Genomic DNA, 20,055 nt, shown 5'->3' on the forward strand with positions numbered 1-20,055 from the left:
GTGCTGATGTGGAAACCAAGATTTGCCACGAGAAGACTGCAAATGCCCAGTCCTCTTTTCTTTGCAGACAAAAGACAACCTTCTAAATTCGTAACAAGCAGAGAAAAGAGAATGTCCAACACACTTCAGTTGAGCAAGGAATGATGCCCCATGCGCTGGAAGTGCAAGGAGACTTCCCTAGGAAATAACGCTTCATGCAACAGTTTTTACAAAGACCCCTCATCCGTCTCACAGGGGTGTTATTTTTGCACCACTTCCTACTCTGAATGAGATGTCTCTGTGTTCCTCGTGGGATATTTGAGCCACAGCTTCACTTTAAGAGCAACCAATTATATGACCACCCGTCTGAAAAGAAATTATACCCTTCTCAGTAAATACAGAGAGAAAGCCCAGTTCCCAGCAGCCTTCTCCTAAGAAAGCTAGCTATCCAAATAAACACCCAGGGCTCTTTCACTGCTGTGACCAGTGGCCTGGTGACAGCCACCCCAGCAAATGTTCTAGACTCAGGCTGCCCCCTCACTTCCCACTTGTGCCGTTTATTGAATTCCCAAAGCCCAGCACAAAGACGGGTGGCTTCAGCTCTATTCTTCTGTACATGCATGACCTCAATAAAATATTGGGGGCTCACCCTCTCTGGCCTCCTGTGTCCTGCTGGAGCCCATTTGGAGGACATAACTATGGTATTAGGAGTCTGCTTGGTGTCAGAGGGCACATTACTGGCTGGGCTCGTTTTCAGACACGCATATTCACCCCTCAGCAACAGGAGTGCAACTAGAACATGTTGTGGGACACTGGAGAGTATAAAAATGTGCTGTGCTTGATGACATGGTAGGCAAGATGCTGGAGGGGGGAAGGGGTAAAGACCCCAAACTGACCCAGATTCCCACCACTTGGCATAAACATGATGGAATTTGACTTCAATCAGAATGGCTGTAAAACAAGAAATAAAAGATGAAGAAGGGGGAGGGAAGAGGTTGTGGAGGGAGAGAAAAAGCATGCTTAAATGTGTAAAGAGGCGGAGAACAGGGAAGAGTTTAGACATTATAAAGACAGCTCTCAGAGTGAATTGTGCTTTCTTTCCAAGGTGTAGGACATCTTTAATTCATATCTGTCTTCTCCATCTAGATTCACCTTAACCAGTTAAGGCATCCATGTCCCACTTTCTAAAGTTTCCTCCAGAGGAACCTGTGAAATCGGTTTATGGTATTATTTCATTTTGTATGAGCTTAAAGCCAAATATAAACCAAGTCTACAATAATGCTCCTGTGAGCCCAGATAAACTCTCCAGTACATGAATATAATGCCTTGGCAGCTCCGTGGCCTGTTTTATGTTTGAAAGCATTGCTGTAAGTATTACGCCAGTTAAGAGGGGTCATTTTCTTTTGCTTCCTTGTATCAGTACTGCTGTGCTGGACAAGCCCTACCATCAATGCTGCTCCACTGGCACAGCCTCATGGACAAGCTCAGCCTTATTAGACTCTGTGTTCTTACCAGCCCTCCGGTGTGGCAAAGACTGAAGCAGGGATGTAGGTGCTTGAGAACGAAAAGTTGAGGTGGGGACTATGGAGAGGAACCTTCAGTGCTCCTGTCTGGCTGCAGCGTAAGAAAATTTAGATTGTATTTTAAATTTTAAGGCACTAGTTTTAAAGAGAAAGCACAGCCCTGTGGCCTTCCAAAAGCACTGGTGCTACTGTAGGCAGATGTGTAAAGAGTTTAGATCCCCCACTGAAACAGTTCTGGTATCAAAAGGCCTCTGTGCAGTCTATTTTGTTTTTCAAAGCTTGTTAGGAGGCAAGGGACAGCACAAAATTAAGCCCCCATCCTTCCCACCCCTCCAAGAAATACGGTACTTACTAGGAGACCGTCCATGGAAGTAGTTATAATACTGGGAAACATAGGTGAGGATGCTCAACCTGTCTGGTACCCTCAGAGCAACCATATCCTCTGCATCCAGCAAGGCTGGGATCCCCAGCTCCTCCTCTGCCACTCGAAATGCCTAGAGAAGGAAGGAAAAAAAACCACAACTGGGGTGGGGGTGGGGGGTGTCTTGTCCAGCCCAGGCAGCAGAACTGTTCTTCATCAGAAGTAAGAAACTCCACTGCAAACAGCCCCACTTGAATAATAACTCTACTGGGCAACAGCTGCACCAGTTTAGCTCCTACATCGTACGGCCGTTACAGGAACCAACGGACTCATGGCTTCCAGCCACTGCATTGAGAAATTCAGGCAGGGAGCCCAAAATCTGGCCTGGCAAGCTGGCCATAGCTCACTGCACAGAACTCACCTGGGCTTCCCCTGCTCTTCCTCGAGCCTGCCTCTATCTGGAGCTGCACAGCTGCAGAACGAGGCCTGGCAGAAGGGGATGTGTCAGTCCAGGCTGGCAGACTTGTTTCCAGGCTTCCAGCCCAACCTGGAGCACTCCCTGATCAATGGTGTGCTGGTGGGCGCTTGCAGGCAGCTTTCTATCTCCGAGTGCTGTGCAAATATTAAAGCTTCCTGCCTGCTACTGCCTGCTCTTCCCCATCTGAAAAAGGGGAAATCTTGGACTGCAGGAGGGAGCTCTCTCTCCCAGACTAGAGAGGGGGAAGAGGGGAATGACGCAGAAGAATTCCTGATACCTAGCTCCCCTTCCAGCTTAACCATTTCCATGATGCCTAACATGTATTTGGGGCAAATACTCCCCGCTGTGGTGCCCTCTGCTTTGAAACTGCAAGATCAAAGTCAGGTAAGGGAGGGACAAGCTATTTTCTTTTGCCTTTGAACAAGAGCCTTTACTAGAGGACAAAAAACCCTGCAACATCCATAAAGCAACTCTGCCCTTGCTCAACTCGGTGTAGGGCTTTTACCGAGGACTTCTCCAGCCCTCTTCCTTCCTGGCTTATAGGAAAAAACCCTTTCCCTCCCCCTTTGGAACATTCCCTTTGAAATGCCAACACAGCAAAAGAAAACGGTACTTGCAGGACCAGAGGCACAAGGAAGGCTACTGCTGAAGCCCACAGTGAAAGGGTTAAAGAAAGACTTAACATTATAAAACTCTCCGCATCTGACCTTTGGCACAGACATACAACAGTGTTGGTGTACAAGCCAACCATTCCTGCTTAGAAGAAACAAACAACCACTATTTTTCAGCAAGATAATTACCATTTTTTTCCACTGGGTACCCCAGTAAAAATGTAACTGAGCTGACATTAAAAACGCTTTCAGCCAGTTACTTCTGGCTGTGTCAGCCAGCTGCCAGCCCAGCCTGGCACTCGCTTGTCTCGTAACCTGGTGCTTAATATATTCTTTGGAGTGTTCCCCATTGCACTGGCTCCACAACTGGTCTGACCAGTGTTTTTTTGCTGGACATTCTTGGTGTGCAGTCTAGCAGGAACACAGGTCATGCCACCTCCTGCCAGGGTGAGACCACTGCACCAGGCACAGAACAAGCGTGAGGGGCTGCCTGGACCCACAGAGGAGGATGCTCTATGCACACCGCTGGTTTGGCCAGAACCAGGTGGCCAATGCAGACAGCAGCATTAGGATGCAGCATCCCCTGTGCCTACAGCACCCTTCTGTTCCTGGGAGCTGTGCTTGCCTGGAGATCCAACAAGATCACCATCTAACATGGCCCACTTGCCCTTCTCCTCTACCTGTGTGCCCAGGTTGGCCTTTAAAGAAGCAACATGTTATTTCTGCGTGACATTTTTCATCAGTGCTGCTCCAAGTGCTGTACAAAGGAGGTAAATGCCGCTGCTCCCATTTTGCATAGAGGAGGCAAAGTGATATGCTCGAGGCTATCTGAGCCAGCCAGGCACAGCTTTCCTCTGACACAGGCCACCGCTGTATCTGTTACACTGTGACACCATCAATCAGCACTGTAAGAACTGGATCCCAGGCCTGTAGAAACCTTTCTCCTCTTTTTGTATTTTTGAAATCTTTAGCAAAAAAAAATGCCACCAACCAATTTTTTTCTAGGGTTTGGGGTTATTTTTTTTGGCACTTGAGAAGTGACACATTCTTCCTTGGTAGAAGACCTTATATAGCAAATTGCAGCTCAAACAAGTATTTTTTTTTTAGTTGAGTAATACAGCCGCTGAAAATAAGTTATTGAATGGTGAGGTATCAAGGAGGGTCTGAACCATAGCAGAGGAACAGTGCTGGGAGATATCAGACCCACTCGTATCCCAAGGGCAGCCAGAGCAAGAAAGTGTAGGAGCCAGGATGGAGAGCAGCCCAAAGGGGGGAAGCCAGCCCAAGAGCCCATGGGGAGCTGGAGGGGTTGACCCCACGCACGGCAGAGCCAAGGCAGCAGGACACTGGCAGTGAGAGGGTGACACAGACAATGCAGCCTACAGCAGGTGGAATAAGGAAGAGAGCAAAATAACAGACATAAAAGAAACTAAGAAGGTGGGGGGATGAAGCAAAGACAGGCTGTGACAAAGGAGGGGAGCAACCCTTTTTATGAGACACACAAAGGAGCTTTTCATTAATAAAAGCAGCGGAGGCAGCTCATACAGCTCATTTCCCAGAGACAAGCAAAGCTGCCAGCAGAGCAGACACCACCAGCCCGCTGGGGAAGGAGCCACACTCAGGGCTACACAGCGCTCTGGCCAGGACAACTGTCCGTGGCGAAGAGGCCCCGATGCCTGCCAAACGCCAAACCTCAAGGGCAAAAATGGTTGGTCTGAATCTCACCTAGAGGAGAGGAACATGCAGGGCTGAACCCCAGAGAGTGTGAATAACTGCGCACATGTTGCAGCCCCAGCATGGGGAGAGGGGGGTCCATTGCAGGCACTGTGAACATGGCCAGGGCTGAAGCGGGGGCAAGTTTAGCTCTGCTGGAGGCAAGGACCACCTCAGATGGCTCACTGCATCAGAGGATGTTATTCCTCCAGCCAGACAAGAGTAAGCTGCTGTGGTTCGTTCACATCCCGAGCTCCTGCCAAGCAGCCATGAAGCTGTGTGGAGTGATGCCAAGGGGAAGAGAAGCGTTTAAATCTCTTTGTGAGGGAGACGGAGGAAAAAAATCCTTCCTTGAAGCACTAAGCCCATGCTTGAATCCAGTGCAGGAAGGGGTTGACCTGCGCAATTTCTACTTTCTTCACAGAGAGAACAAGAGAAACCCAAATCTCATCTTGGAGTGAAGTGTCCAGACAGGATGAGATTTTAGGATGTTTCCACCTTCCAGCAGCCTTCACCCCTGCACCTGGAACAAGCAGAAGTAGGGGGAGACTCCCTGCACTTCCCCTCCCACACCAGCTATCTCTCAGCTCCTGCTCCATCCCTTGGGAGCATCACATACTCAACATGTCCATGTCCATGTTTTGACCTCCAGCATCTCTGTCCAAATTCCTGCTGCCACAGGACACGTTGGACACAGGCACCACTGTGTGGCCAGCAAAGAAGCGTGAACAGCCTGAGGGTGCTTTAAAGCAGCCAGCAAGCCTGGATATTGCCATTCAAATCGGAAAGTCGGATACATGCAAAATAAGGCAAAGGATTTGAATATGACACTCAGCACACTGCATCTGCAGGGTTTCTGCTGCTAAACCACATAAGGAAGGTGCCAACTCACAAACTAGACCAAAAGTAAACATTAATAGTCACTTACCAACTTGTTGTTCTCATACACATTTTCTTTACTGAGGGAGTTGAAGTTTCTGAAATACAGAAAGAAGAGAAAAATCTCAGGTTGGAGATGTAGAGCAAGCTGCTTCACTTCCAGCTTCTTCAACCTCTCTGAGCCTCAGCAGTTGGGGAGACAGAGCACCTCCTCCCACCCTGCCTTCTCAGAGATGCTCTGGAGGGAGCAGCGTGGCAGATCCCATCCCAGTCACAGACCTGCTGTTCCTCCCAGGACAAAGACATGCAGGAGACTCAGCAGGCACAGACATCTGCCCACAGCCAGCACAACACATTTTTGGCACATCTACCCTTGCAGTGCTGACTCCCACAACCTCCCATGGACAGGACGTGCTGATGCGAAGATATCCCGTGCAGATTCATGGGGTTTGCTGAGACTGCCAGGAGCAACCTCTAACTCATGGGGCAGGGTTTTTCCCCCCCTAAAAAGCCTTGTTCCTCTCCCACCTCAAAAAGACACACTGATGCCTGCCAGCCAGATTTGCAACACTCTCTCCCTGGAAGTACTTTCCAAAGTCACATCCATGCTCTTTTCCCATCTTGCAAGTTGTCTCCACAAAGACAGGCCTCAGCCCCAAGGAGGTGTGGATCCCTCAGATGCCGCATGTATCGCACACTCCTCCAGCACACCCATATCCCCTGATCTCAAAAGCTGCTAGTTCCACCAGCACACAAGTTCTGGTTTCAAATCCTCTTTTCTCCTCTGGCAGAGCTCCATAAAACCACCACCAGGAATCTGCCTGGGAAATACCTCTGCCCACAACACAATACTGCGGCTGATAACACCGAAGTTGCCTGTGGAAACCTTATTCTTTCCCTGGGGCTGTGACTTTTGATTTGTAATCAGAACCAATAACTGAAAAGGAAGAGACAACTGCTGTTTGCAGTTACAAGCCAAAGTCAACAATCCTTCTTCCTTTCTGCTGTCCTCCCTCTTCCCAGATTTGCTCTTGCCCCTCTCTCTGGTCCAACCCAGATGCCACCTCTCCCTGCACCGTGCTGGGAACTCAGAAACCAGGACCTGGCGGGACAGGCAAGAAAGCACAAGAAAGCAGGGGGGAGGGGGAGTTTGTGCTGTTGAAAGTAGAGCTGCAGCACAGCATGCTTCCTCACCCGCAGCAGAGCATGTCCCTCATTTAGGAAACGGTCACTGTCAGTTTTGTTTTAAAGTGACTGCCAGTTGCTAAACTGGGAATACAAAACTGACTGTTGGCTGGCAGCCCTGCCCTCCCAACAGGCAAGCAGGCAGGCTCAATTCCTTTCCGATAACCCAGTTTCACTTTACAATCCTTGTACCTGCTGGCATAAAGCTAAGTGCAAGACTGATATCAGAGAGGGAATTCTCACTGATGAACAGAAAAGGCTACAGCACTAACCGCATTTTTGTACATAGTACCTTCATAACCACTATGGGCCTACCCTTGCTAGCCAGTTCCTCACCTCCAAGAGGAGCTGGGATAATGCTGTGAAAGCCAGGGCAAAGCTGGCTTACAGTGACCTATTCATGAGAGAAACACATGATCTGTATCGCAGCCGGGGAACTTTTTCCATGACTTGTAAAAGCAAGGAGCAAGCCAGGTTCTTTATCTACTTAGTACAAAACGCGGAGCATCACATTACGAACAAGAGCGGGGGCTTCATACAGGTTTGTCCATCATGCCACAGACCATGCCTCCTCCCTGCTTCCCACATCCGGTATTGCTGTGTGGGATAAGGAGAGAACAAACAGCAGGTAAGACCCAAAGGTCAAACTCCCCCAGGAAGCATGTAAAGAAGAGGCACATCCCACCTCTAAATCATATACTCTCTCCTGTGCAAAATCAAAGGGACTTGCTGAGGTTTTTCTTCAAGCAGTGCTCCTGCCCAGAGACTTCCCTTCCCTGAGACAATGGATTAAAAAGAGCAACAAAAATAGTCACATGCCAAAAAAGTTTCAGTGAAACAATAGATACAATCATTCTGGCTTGCGTCAGGCAAGAAAATCAGCTTTTTTTAAGCGCCAGCTGAAGGATGTGATTGCAGCACTCTGCCTCACTCCTGCTTCTGCTCCCAAATAGTCTCTGTAGCAGGGAAACGCAGGAATACACCTGCAAGAGCAAAGGGGAGCTCCAGCTTCCCGTATGCTGGCATGTAAGACATATCATACTGGAGTTACTTATTCACGGTCAGTCAGTGGCCTTCAGCCGTGCTGAACACTGTTTGCTGTGGCAGCACGCGTGCCGCTTCACACTGCGTGGCACGTAACAGACACCTAGAAACCCAGATCTCTTGATGATGAATGTCTGAAATCCCCTTCTGTTCCCCGAAGCAGTGAGCAAACAGCCAGGTTTCTTGGCGCTTTTGAGAGCCTCCTGCCCTCTCAGCATCACTCTATCCCTGGCTAGTCAGATGAACTGCTTACATATATTTCTTTTGGAAATTGATCTTGCTGGTGCATCTCCTATCTTGGAGTATCAAAGCTCTCTGGACCAATGTAATCCTAAGAAAGCAACACTAATACAAACGGAGAAGTAGGAGTTCTCCGCTGAGAAAACACAGGCAACTGAATTAATTGGAAGAGGTGAGAAATATAAATCTGACCCAAGAGAGGGCCTCCAGTGTTGGAAACAAATCAGAGTGGAGTTCACTAGTACAGGAATGGAAGTGAAGTTTTTAGCTCCCAAAAAAATCATTTTAGCTAAAAGGGGCCAAGCATTTCTCATGTCCACAAATCTCCGTGACCACCCACTGCTCCAGCTGCACAGACCCAGCGCTCGCAAAGCATGCCACAGTCCTTTGTAAGCACACGTACTTCCACAGGAGGAATCTCTGCTGCTGCTACAAGTACTAACTTGGTTGGAAACTTGACCTTGGAGCAGACTGAGCAGGAAAGATCAAGAGCCATGAAGTACCAAACAGGCTTCTGCTTCTCAGCACTTTGGTACTATTTTCTCTATAGACAATAAGATATGCAGCCAAAAAGATTGCTGAAAAAGCCTGATGCAGCCTTTACCAGCTCACAGTCCTTGAACAGAGAGGGTTTAAATCAGCACGCTCTGCTGGGAGCAGGACTTTTCAGCTGTGTTCTTTTTGGAGTTGCAAACAACCTGGGGAAGGGGGATCAGGGCTGGGAATCCCAGGCGGAAGATGTCCCCCATGCACTCATCCTCCTCTCAGCAATGCCTGCTCCCCCTGCTCTGGTCTTGCTGGCACGCTGCATGCTGGGGGTGACTAACAACAGATAAGACTCCTTGACCCTAGAACCATCCTCCCCTCACGCCTGTCACACAAACCACAGCCCCACAGAGGCCAAGCAAACAGCAGCTCTGCTTCATCCCAGCCTTTTACTAAGGAGATGAAGACTGTGGGCAACCCATCTTCAGCATGCCCAAGGCCCTCCCTGTCCGTATTGGTGACTGTTGGCCTCATCCTGCAGCGCTGAGCTGACAGCACCTCAGGAAATGCTGCTGGAGGAATGGGCGCCTGCTAGTGCTCAGCTGCTAAGGGGGATTTCACAACCAGTCAATTCCCAGAACACCGAGCTGAACACCAGCTTGCAGTCTGGGAAAGAGCAAGATCCTGGACGAAGAGAAGGAGCTTAATCAAAACCTTTCCTCGACATCTGGCATCAATATCTGAGCGAGCGTGCACAGTTCCCCTGCTTTTTCTAACTCACTTATCAAGCCAAGGCCACTAAAACTGTGGTCGGAGCTTGCACAGCCTTCACCATCACACACAGCAGCCGCTGACCTCAGCCTCCCACCACCCACCACGCTGCTGTGAGGCTTCACTTCACGTCCCTCTGATGAGAGGAGCCTCAGGGCCCCGCCGCAATCATCCCAGAAAATGGGCTGGGACCTGCCTGACACAGCGTGCGTGCTGGGCTGGGGCTGGCTAAGAACCACTCTTCAGCTGGGACAAAAACGAAATGAATTTCCATGGTAATTCAGCATGCGTCTCCACTCCCCCAAAACATCCTTGGGTGAGTGGGAAGTGAGTGGGAAATGCATTTCTAATTTTACACAGCCTGCCCTGTTCGCTGATAACATACAAATCAACAACAGCCAAGTTTGATAGAAGTTACCATATTTTCCTTACGTTTTCCAGCAAGAAAGCAGGAAGGGGAAAGAGACTCCCACCAGCCTGTCCTCTGAGCCACATACCCCGTAAGAGAAGCCTGTGATTATGACCATGTTTTGTAATTGCTTGAGGTTTTCCTGGGAATTTCTCAGGCTCCTGCAAAGAGAAAGCCCCTGCACTCCTCAGCCCAAGAATGTCATTTGTGTAAACCAAGATGGAAAACACACTGTTGCAAAACTCCGATGCCGTGACTGAACCGTGTTCTGCAAGTGATTGATATAGCAGAGCTGCTGCAAACACATTAAGCACTCTGAACACCAATTATCCTTTTTTAGTTTTATTTTCAGTATGATGCTTTTAATCTTCAACTAGGATCTTTGCTCGAAGCAAGGGGAGGAGCTCAGGATAAAGCACTTCAAGCCCCTGGGAAGCAGGAGTCACAACCACCAGTGCACCCAGCCACATTTCTCTGCCAGTGGCTCTAGCATTCCCGACACTCAGAGAAGTTTTTACAGATTGATGAAGAATCTGAAAAGTATCCAGCACCAGGATCCGACACATGACACTCAGCAGCCCTAGCCACCAACCACTTGAAAGTGTAATTTCCTTCCAGGAGGACTTTGCCCAGCCAAGGATGCACCAGGTACTTTCCTGCATTACACCACTGACACTCTTGAAGGAGGTCGCTGATAAAAGCTTCTCTTACTTTAACCTTCAGGCAGTCTTTGCTGAGCTGGTCCAAGTCAGAAAGAGCTTCTGTAAGGTTCTGAATAAAGTCAGGCAGAATTTCCATCGTAAAAGAAAATGAATGGGAACAGAGAGATACCACAAGGAACACCTTCCCTCTTCAGCACAGGAGAATTTATTTAAAATACGTCTATCCACAACCCTCAATGCACAGTTCAAGGATTATAAACAACCCACTAAACTGGTCAACAGAATTATTCCAGCTCTCCAGTGGCAAAGCCCCTGTGTACACTCATCCCAGTTGCAGATGGCCAGGAAGCAGTTACAATCCCTCCACGAGCACTTTTTGGACACGTCAGCCTTTCAGCCCTACTTTTTGTGTCTTTGGGACTGTGAATAAAAGGAAGGAAAGGAAATATCTGGAATCACATGGAGATAACAGCATGTCAGGAAGCCGTAGACAGCAACACCATGGTGACTACCCAAGCACTGGGGACTACAGAGAAAGCGTGCCTGAAGCTCCTGCACTAACTTCCCGCTGCCCAAGAAGCTGCCCAAGCCTGCTTCTGCCTCTTTCAAGTTTCAGAACAACAGAGAATAGAGGGCAAGAGAAGATCTTCTCCTTAGTTTCCACCAGGAGCGAGATACCTATAAAAAGAGATCTCTGCACATGAACCCAAGCAGCAGGCTCTCCCGGGAACATGAGGAAAAAGGCAGAATTCAAGGAACAGGAGGAAAACTGCAGTACAGAAAACCCAGTGTGGTCCTCTACCAGCTGGACACACCTGGCTGGGAGAGACCTAACGCTTAAACCAGTGCTCCTAGGCAATCTTTGTGCTGCTCCCTTCCCTTGACCTCCCCCCATCAACACCCCCCTCTCCAAAGTCCAAAGAGACCAGAAATAAAAAACCCCACCACCTGGGAAGCAGATCTACGTCCCCCTGTGGGAATTCACCTTCCCAGATGTCAACGTTTGGGCAGGGACAAGTCAAAACCCAGAGGGTGCCAGCAAGGGGTGGAAAGCGCTTTGCCTCCCACAGAGAGAGCTCTAGATGGGAAAAACCAGAGATGTGCAGGAATCCAGCGGCTGCCAGGCCCTGCCCTTCTATTATATTTTGTTTAAATAGCCCTCGCCTACCGAGGAGAGCCTAGCCTAAGCAAACACCGACAGCAAAGAAGGAAACCAGTGTCTGAACTTGTTTTGCAATGGAAAGGGCGCATTTAAAACATCGATAATTCAGCCACAGAGGGAAAAAAGGAAAAATATAGGGGGGAAAAAGGCTGGCCGGCAGCAAGAGTGTGTTGCTTGGAGATTTCCAGCATAGGTGCTGGCACTGCTCCTGGTGCCAGCTGCCGGCCCACAGCACCGAGAGATGCTGTGAGCGAGGACGAGCAGGGGGGAGCTGGGCATCTGCTGGGGGTGCTCAAGGCAAGGCAGGGGCCTGGGGGCCGGGGTCTGCAGGGGCACGGCGGGCTGCCCGCGGCCCAGCGAGGGGGTCCCAGGCCCAGCGGGCCCGCAGCCCCCTGCCCCGGCCTCGACGCCCGGCGAGGGTACTCACATGAGGTCGGGCCGGTGCCGGTGGAGGATGGCGCAGAAGGCGAGGCCGTCGCGGAAGGAGGTGGTCATGTTGGTGATGCTGACACCGCGGTAGCCCTCGCACTGCTGCTTGCACCACAGCTGCAGGTTCTGGATGGCCGCCATGGCCCCGCGGGCCGGCCCGGCAGGGCAGGAGGCGCCCGGCCCAGCCCGGCCCCGCCGCAGGCTGCCGGTGTGTGGCGGCCGCGGCGGGCAGCGGGGCGGGCGGAGGGGCGGGCGGGGGGCGGGCGGCGGCGGCCCCGCAGGGCCTCGCTCCGCCTCGCCCGGGGCCGAGCCTGGCGGGGGCGTGTAGGGGGGCAATGGGGGCTGTGAGGGGGCAACGGCAGCGCCGGGGCGGGGGGGGTGCGAGGCGGCAGTGGCGGCGAACGGGCGCGCCTGGGACACGAGCGGCGGCGTGTGGGGCCGGGGGGCGGCGGCGGCTCCGCAGGGGCCGAGGCGGCAGGGGGTCCCGGGGTTGGGCTCGGGGCCCGGGGGCGCGGGACGCGTCCTGTGCAGACACGCAAAAACATGGAGTTTGCTGCGGGAACGGGCAGCCGCGCAGGGGAGGCGTGAGGAGGTGGCGGGAGGACAGAGCATGGCTGCCCGGGGACGGAGCAAAGGGCCTGCGGCGGGGCAGGGAGGGCAGGGGGCGGCGGGGCCAGGGCCCTGCCTGGAGCGAGGGGGCAGGGGCTGGGGAAGGAGGCAGGAAGGTGGCCAGGGCAGGAGCGAGGGAAGCCGTGGCCAGGGGAGGAGGCAGGGCAGTAGTCTGGGAAGGAGCGAGGGGGACCGTGGCCACAGAAGGAACAGGATCGTGGCAAGGGAAAGAGTGAGGGGGTCTGTGGCCATGGAAGGAGCGACATCGTGGCCCGGGAAGGAGCGAGGGAGGCCATGGCAGGAGGCAGGGCAGTAGTCAGGGAAGGAGCGAGGGGGGCCGTGGCCGGGGAAGGAGTGGGATTGTGGCCAGGGAAGGAGCGAGGGGGCCGTGGCCGCAGGAGGAGTGAGGGAGGCCATGGCCATGGCAGGAGGCAGGGCAGTAGTCACCGAAGGAGCGAGGGGGGCCGTGGCCGGGGAAGGAGCAGGATCATGGCTGGTGGCCAGGGAAGGCTCAGCCCTGCCTCGAGCCGCACCGTGATTGCCAGTTCATTGTGGCTGCCCTGCAGCACATAAAATAACTCACCAGATCTCGTGCAGCTGAGAAAACGGCAGAAGAGAAAAGGTAACACTTTAAGAGCTGCCTATAAATTACGTAAAAATAATTAATAATACATATAATATATTAATGGCATTTCTATGACATGATATGGATAATATACATTAATATATAAATACCTCGCAAATAATTCAGTGTGTTTCCATTTCATCAACAATCACTGGCCAATGTATTTACTTTATGGTAAGGATTATACATTTCATTATAAATGGCTTGCTGGGCATGTCAGCAACTTTTACATCTCCATTCACTTTATTATTAATGGTTTCCTGAACAGTAACGGCATAATAATGCACACAATGCAGCATGAATATTTGATGTGGCATCTATAGTCTCCCATTTATCATTTATAACAGGCTACAAAAACATTATAAAACATTTATTACAAATTTATAGATCACTTTATACTAAAACAAAGTTGTGTTATAAATACATTATTAATCCTTTATGCCATTTATAGGAATCCCTTGTAATAAGGCCTTAGCATATGTTGCTGCACAACTGTAACAAGAACGGTGGGGGAAGGAGGAAATACGGCACAGTGAGCCTTCTCCTGAATGCTGGGTGTATTCTTGTGAAGGAAAGCGTAAACATCTGCACTCAAAATTAATCAGGCTACCAAGGGACCAATCAAAAGAAACACTGGATTAACTCAAGAGTTGTTGGTTGTTTTCCCCCTCCCCGGAAAAAGGTGCTTGCTTTCTTGCAAGTTGGAAACTTAACATGCGGAGGCCTGAAAGCCGAGCTGTCCTGCTTCATTTCCACACCACCTTTTCATTAGAAGGATAAAATTTGCATGATTTACAAAGAACCAGCTGGATAACAATAGACAGCCTTTCCTGTCCTCTGTCATCAGGTAGCTTAGGGCTTGGTGAGAAATAAAGAGGATGTCATGGGTTTAGGAAATGCATTTGTGGGCTTTCTTTTTCTAAGTCCCAAAGACTGTTTTATTCAGCAGCGTGCATCCCCCTGCCGTGCTCACAATCTACATAGAGCAGCACTGGGAAATGACAAGAAGAAAATGATGTTTGAAAATTGAGTTGTTGCCAATTGCTAGTAGTACAAATGGTGCAAATCAGCTTCTGAGCTCAGCTTTGACACAGCTGTAGTTACCCCTTTCAGATTTAATGGCCCAGATGGGGCACAGCCCAGGGAATGATATTTAGTTTTTTAAAAATGTATTTGTTTAACATGACAATCTGTCTTCTAACAAACCCAGCTTAATGAGTTGATGCAGTTAGTCCCTTCTCATTACCTCGTGCTTTGGGAAGGGGCAGCTTGGGCTGGGTGGCAGGGGACACAGACCCATGGAGCGGAAAGCTAGGCTGGACTCGGAGAGCAGCTGTGATTTTCTGTGTATCACAAGCCACTACATTTTACCTCGTCCCTCCCTGCACTGAGCCTGGTCATCTGTGTTTGACTGAGATGGTCCTATCAGAAAGGCATCCAGGCTTGCAGATGCCAGAAGAAGAAACTGTTAATTGCTGGCTCCAAGCTACGCATCCCAAGGGTTAGGTTGGAGGTACAGCCCTTGGTACACCAGAAGAATCAGGTCCACATTATACGCTAAGGTGATTAAAATGACATCGCTGAAGGAGTTAGCTAACTACTGGGCCAATAATGGCTTTTCAAAATACAGGCATCAGTGACTTGTGCAGTGTTCTTAGTGATTAAGGAGAGCTCTGCAGGAGTTTGTAGCTATGGTGAGTCTCTAATGCACCAACAGGTAAACTAACAAGCACTACTAGCAGAGGAGCAGGGCAGGAAGGGAGCAGAGCTGCCTGTGCAGCTGCCTAGCTATTACCCACAACCGCTGTTCTTCCACAGCATTCCTCATGGGATGATGCTTACAAATCCTTACTCTGGATTGTGTTTTTCCCTTCCACGTCTTTTCCTTGGAGGAACCTTATATGTCCTCATCCTAGTTTTTGGACCTTGCCCACAATCACTGAGCTTTTCCCAGTGCTGCTGTGTGAAACTTCCCACCTGTGATGCACTGCCAGCTCATGGAGCAGAGCGTGTCCTGAGAGTGCAGTGCCTGCTCCCTCCAGATCCCTTCCTGAGGCCCATTTGGAGGCTTTGTGGAGAGCAGCAGTCCGCAGACATGAACTGGTTTATTCTTCTCTACTTACGGATTACTCTTTTCTTTCTTTTCCACAGTCCTTTTCAGTTCTCTTCCTAGATACCAAACTGCAACAGAGAAATGCTGAGTGCTTCCTGAGGGCTGCTATGACTGGTGAGGATCACTCTTTGCCATTACCTCTTAAATTTATACTGGTTCCTGTATACAGCAGCCTGGAGTTCACTGGTAGTAGAGAAAAAAATTAAATATACAACTAGGACCACCCTAAAGCCCAAAGAAAAACAACTAATGTTTGTTAGCTTGTGGATTTGAGGCAGGGGCGGGAAGAGTTGATTCCTTATATCAAACAACGTGGGGCTTCATGAAGCTGAGAACCGAGTGATACAAGTTTTTTTCCTAAGAGTGTAACACCATGGAAAAATCACATCTTTTAACTATTGTGGGAAATTAGCTGGTCAAATTGAGCTACTTCATAATTTTGCTGCAGGCTGTACGCAGGGCTGTTCACTCCCAACAATAGGAAGTGTGTGTTGTAGCCAAGAGCTCTCATACATTCCTGTGCCAATGGCTTGTATTAAAATGAGGGATTCAAAACAAGAAGGAAAAAGTATGTGTCTCATCAGTAACATGCCTCATCAGCTCTCTCTTCCCAGAAGGCAGCCAGGCTGACTCCACAGAGACAGAAAGGCCCAAGCCAGGGAAAAGAAAGCCCCAACAATTTCACAGCTACTCACACAGAAATGCTTCCACACAAAACCCGCCTCTGCTTGGAGTCTGGCTAGTTTGACCTGCAAAGCAGCAGAAAAAAAAAACATTACAAAATTCAAGTCTGAACACGAGTTTCCACTGAAAGATGATGAAAGTGAAACGTCAAGTTACAGAAAGAGGCATTTTGGTACATCTCTCCATGACACATGCTTCTGAGAAGCTCATAAATGGTGATTCCATTATCCTAAAACCTCGAAGGATCAAAACCGCTGAGCATCAGAGCAAAGCGTGTCCTGTCACCAAAAGAAAAAAAGCCTTTCTCATGTTCCCTCCTGCCTGCCAGGAAGATGACCTGCTGGCTTTCCTGTCCCCCAAAACAGTGAGGTGCGGGACAGGCTAGAGGTTGATGACAGAAAGTTATTTCCAGACAAGGATGAGAGACAGCTCACATGCCATGTCCTACACACCAGGTGAGAAAGAAGAATGAAAAGGCTATGAACAGCTGCGTGGTGGGTCACCAGAGAATCTCAGGGAGCTAAAAACAGCTTTCCAAGGGGACTGGGGATGGTGTTTGTTTCAGAAGGTGACCTCCCCTCCTCTTGCAAGGAAACTGAAACAGGCAGTGGTGACCCCTGATCTTTGTAGTGCCATGGCGGAATGCTCCCCCCAGTCCTCCAGGAGCTGCAAACTTCACCATTCTTATCAGATAGTGAAAGTGAAGGTGTTTTTTGCTGATCAATCCCATTTGGATAACGAGATTGGGTGAGGTGACCCCCATCTCTATGGGAGCAGGACCCACCCTGGAGCAGGAGCTGGCTTGGCTGCTTTGAAATGCTGCGTCTTATCAGCAGAGCAGAGTTTAAAGCCTAGAAAACTGATAATATTTGTTAGTGATTAACAATGTTAACATGCTGAAGCAAAGCAGCACTTTGCCTCTTCCAAGCTCGCTGTGAATATGAATAAGTGAAGTAGTCTTTTCCCGGGGGTGGGGGTAAACAAGGTCTTGTTCTCGTTTCACAGGAACACAAAGGCACTTGCTCATCATTCAGCTTTTTGCTGACCTTGGAAATCCAGCTGGAACCTCACTTGGAAGACAGACTGGCTCTTACCTCAGGTTGCTAACTTGACAGTAATAAAATCCTTGACACAGCTTAACTTTAGAGGCTAGAACTTTCCACTTCTGAACTGAATTGATGTGAAAAACTACAAACTGCCTTGTTTTCACACAGACCAAACCTGAAGCACCACGTGCTTTTTTGGGGGAAGAACAGGGATGCCCATAGGAAGTCTACGATAGCACAAAGTTCAAACTCTGTCTCCGGTCCAGGCTTAGCAGTGTCACCACTGCGTGGTCCTCCAAAGTCATCAGCACCTGCGTGTCCCTGTGTTGCTGTCTGGGTGGGTGCAGAACTGGGGGAGAGCCTGATGCAGGGGCACTACGAGCTCTGAAAGACAACTCATGGGAGATGCGGTTCAAGATGTCCTGCTCACCCTGTGCTGAGTGCCCATAGAGGTCTCGCTCCTCTCCAAAGATGTTCCCAGTAAAACCATAAGCATCACTTTAAATCTCATTATTAGTTAAAAAAAAAAAGGTAATTTTATTAGCCTTATGGTATGTTTTCCATTATTTGCATAATTGTTTAATGCTAATAAGACAATTAGCAATTCTTACAGCTTAATAATTACCCAGCAATGACTGGCCTATTGTAGCTTAATGAATTTTTTAATTGCTGCTGGGGGTCTTGACAGGGGTTTTACCCAATATCTTCTTGTGTTAAGAGATGCTGTTCATGCGCAAACACGGTAACGCCAAAGGCAAGACACCACCAGCTACACAGGACAGGCAGATATATTATTATAAAGGTCTCTTGAATTTAAAAGGAAGGGAAAATGCAAGCTCTATATTCTGCTGCTTTAGGGCCAAATTATCTCAATGTATGGAGAGGCAACACAGATTTAAAAATCAGTCCATCTTAGGCAAATGCCAGCCCAACAGAAGCCAGGCTACTTAGCTGGTGTAGGGCTGGCTTTGAAACTCCCAAAGCTAACAAAAGTCTTACCATTTTTAGCTTTTAGCGATCAACTCCTGAAGTGTGAATCATACTATCCTAAACTGTGGTATGGCCAGAAGGAAGTTAATTGAGGGCAGGCAGGGCCAGGATTGCATTTGTCACTGACGGAGGTCACAGATGAGGTTGACTGGAGGAAGAGGATGGCAGAGCCCCAGGGACCAGTCCCGGGGTAGACTCCATGGCCCACATTTACACGCAGACAATAAGTAATGGAGATGGAGTTTTCCTCTCTTTTTGCACAAGATTTCCTGCATGCCGCTCCTTGCAAAGCAAGGCTTCTCTTTCTCTGCCCTTCCTTTTTTCTAACAGCTGGCAAAACATCAGTGCCTTTAGCCATGAAATCCCATTTGTTGGTGTTACCTGTATACCTCTCCCTGTTTCCGCTGCTGACGTAGCAGGTCAGGCAGATTTGCCTCCGAGTTCAGCGCTGGGACTCTTCCAGCTCCCCAGTGTCAAGCATGCCCCAGAGGCAGCTGCCACTAAGTCAGGAGCATGTAGGCACCTCCCTGGTGAGTCACAGTCCTGCTCATGGCCAAACTCACATGGTGCTCCGGGACATCTTCTATGGTTCCTGGGATGCACAACCCTGCTCTGCAGCTTTGACACATGCAAGGGGCCATGCTCCCAGCTGCACTGGGACTGGCAGGAACATAGTATGGTCAGGTTAGAGATGCCTGCTTGTGCCTGGCCAAGGCTGTGAAGGTCCATCACATGCATGCTGGACATTCCAGACCTGTCCATCTCCCTCGCGAGGCTGCCACATCTGGGTCATAAAAATATTTGATCTTTGCAGCAAAGAGAAATAATTTGCAGTAGGAAACTATCACAAAAGATGCCTGGGGTTTGCAAGGATTTATGATCTCCTGATGCTTTCAGGGTATGGAGGTGGGATCTGGTAACCTCCGAGGGGAAGCAGCTGGGCTTTAGAGAGGACCTGACATGAATGCCATTGCAACCTGGGCAAGGAGGCGTCACGTTCCCCTCCGCCCAAGCCTTGGCTCTCTTGCTGCAGCCTGCCTGCGCAATGCCACCATCTCCACCCTTGCGCCTCTTCCCAGCCTGGATTCAGGTGTTCCCGCCCCAACCTTACCAGCCAGTGCTTAGGGAAAGCGCCCTGCAGCCCCTCAGCTGCTCCAGGATTGCCCCAACTCTCTGCCACCTCTGCCCAGCGCCAGCCATGCAGGCACCAAAGCAGGGCCAGCTGATGCACAGGGGTTGGTGCCAGCCCTGTCATGAGCTGGGTGCAGCCACAGGGTGCCCAACAAGCTGCAGCCAGTTTTCCGTTCCCCATCATACCTCCCCTAGAGCTGGCATGGGATTCCCAGTGCATCCAGGAAGACAAAAAACTCCCCACGAACCAGTGTTCAGCGCATTCCCCAGCCCCACACGGACTGCTTCAGACACCAGCCCCAGCGCTCCTAGGAAGCTCTTGACTACAGCAGATCATGGTAGAGAAGTAAGTGTCTAAGCAGGGATTCTGCAGTGTTGTCTGGAACTCAGAGGGGAGCAGGGATTTGTACTGGGTGAGTCATGGGGGCCCCATGGGCTTGGCAAGGAACGACCCTGCAAACCTCCTCGCCACTTCTCTTCTGAGCAAGGCACCAGGTCTTCTTTAAGAGAGAGAAGACTGCCCCAGTCCCCAGGAGGAGCCCAGCAGACCTGTGAAGGATAACACTGTCAGCTCAGCAGGGATGGGAGGAGAGAAGGTGCTCAGCCAGGCGGAGATGAAAGTTACAGAGTGCCGATTAAAAGGCGGGCGAGTGTCAGAGCATCAGTAACGCCGTCACTAACCGTTTTAGAGCTGTCATGGTTGCCTTCCCAGACAGGAGGGACAGGCTTCTGCCCTGAGCTGTCTCTGCACAGCCAGGCACCCCTTGACAGCCCTGCTCTCAGCTCTGATCTGGTTTCAGTGACATGCTTCAAACCAGGGCAACCTGCGCAGCTCCACTGGGTCCAAGCAGAGGGTGGCAGCAAAGCGAACGCATCGTGGGAACCTTCAATAGAGCAAAAAGGAGATCAACAAATCATGATGCCT

The 20,055-nt window shown here is 50.1% G+C and overlaps 1 protein-coding gene and 1 long non-coding RNA gene across 6 annotated transcripts in view; one reads left to right on the forward strand and one right to left on the reverse strand.

Annotated features, from left to right (window-relative positions):
• MICALL2 (MICAL like 2) overlaps window positions 1-12,175 on the reverse strand; it is a 35,924-nt gene extending 23,749 nt beyond the window's left edge. For all 4 annotated transcript variants that reach the window (XR_008821614.1, XR_008821613.1, XM_056337486.1 and 1 more), the window contains exons 1-3: window positions 11,931-12,175; window positions 5,594-5,642; window positions 1,855-1,996 (exon numbers count right to left, since the gene is read on the reverse strand). Coding sequence is in view for 2 of the 4 variants with exons in the window: in XM_056337486.1 (XP_056193461.1) it covers window positions 1,855-1,996; window positions 5,594-5,642; window positions 11,931-12,073 (334 nt within the window). In the remaining 2 variants the exon portion in view is untranslated. The remainder of the gene's footprint in view (window positions 1-1,854; window positions 1,997-5,593; window positions 5,643-11,930) is intronic.
• A 280-nt stretch (window positions 12,176-12,455) lies between these two features.
• Window positions 12,456-17,103, forward strand: LOC130148665 (uncharacterized). 2 transcript variants are annotated; one of them, XR_008821617.1, is made up of 3 exons: window positions 12,456-13,163; window positions 15,318-15,393; window positions 16,969-17,103. It is a non-coding gene; the product is annotated as an uncharacterized LOC130148665 (long non-coding RNA). The 2 variants fall into 2 exon arrangements; XR_008821616.1 differs by having other exon boundaries at window positions 15,318-17,103.
• The last annotated feature ends 2,952 nt before the right edge of the window (window positions 17,104-20,055 follow it).

This window comes from Falco biarmicus, chromosome 4, assembly GCF_023638135.1.
Source record: "Falco biarmicus isolate bFalBia1 chromosome 4, bFalBia1.pri, whole genome shotgun sequence".
Classification (NCBI taxonomy): Eukaryota; Metazoa; Chordata; class Aves; order Falconiformes; family Falconidae; genus Falco; species Falco biarmicus.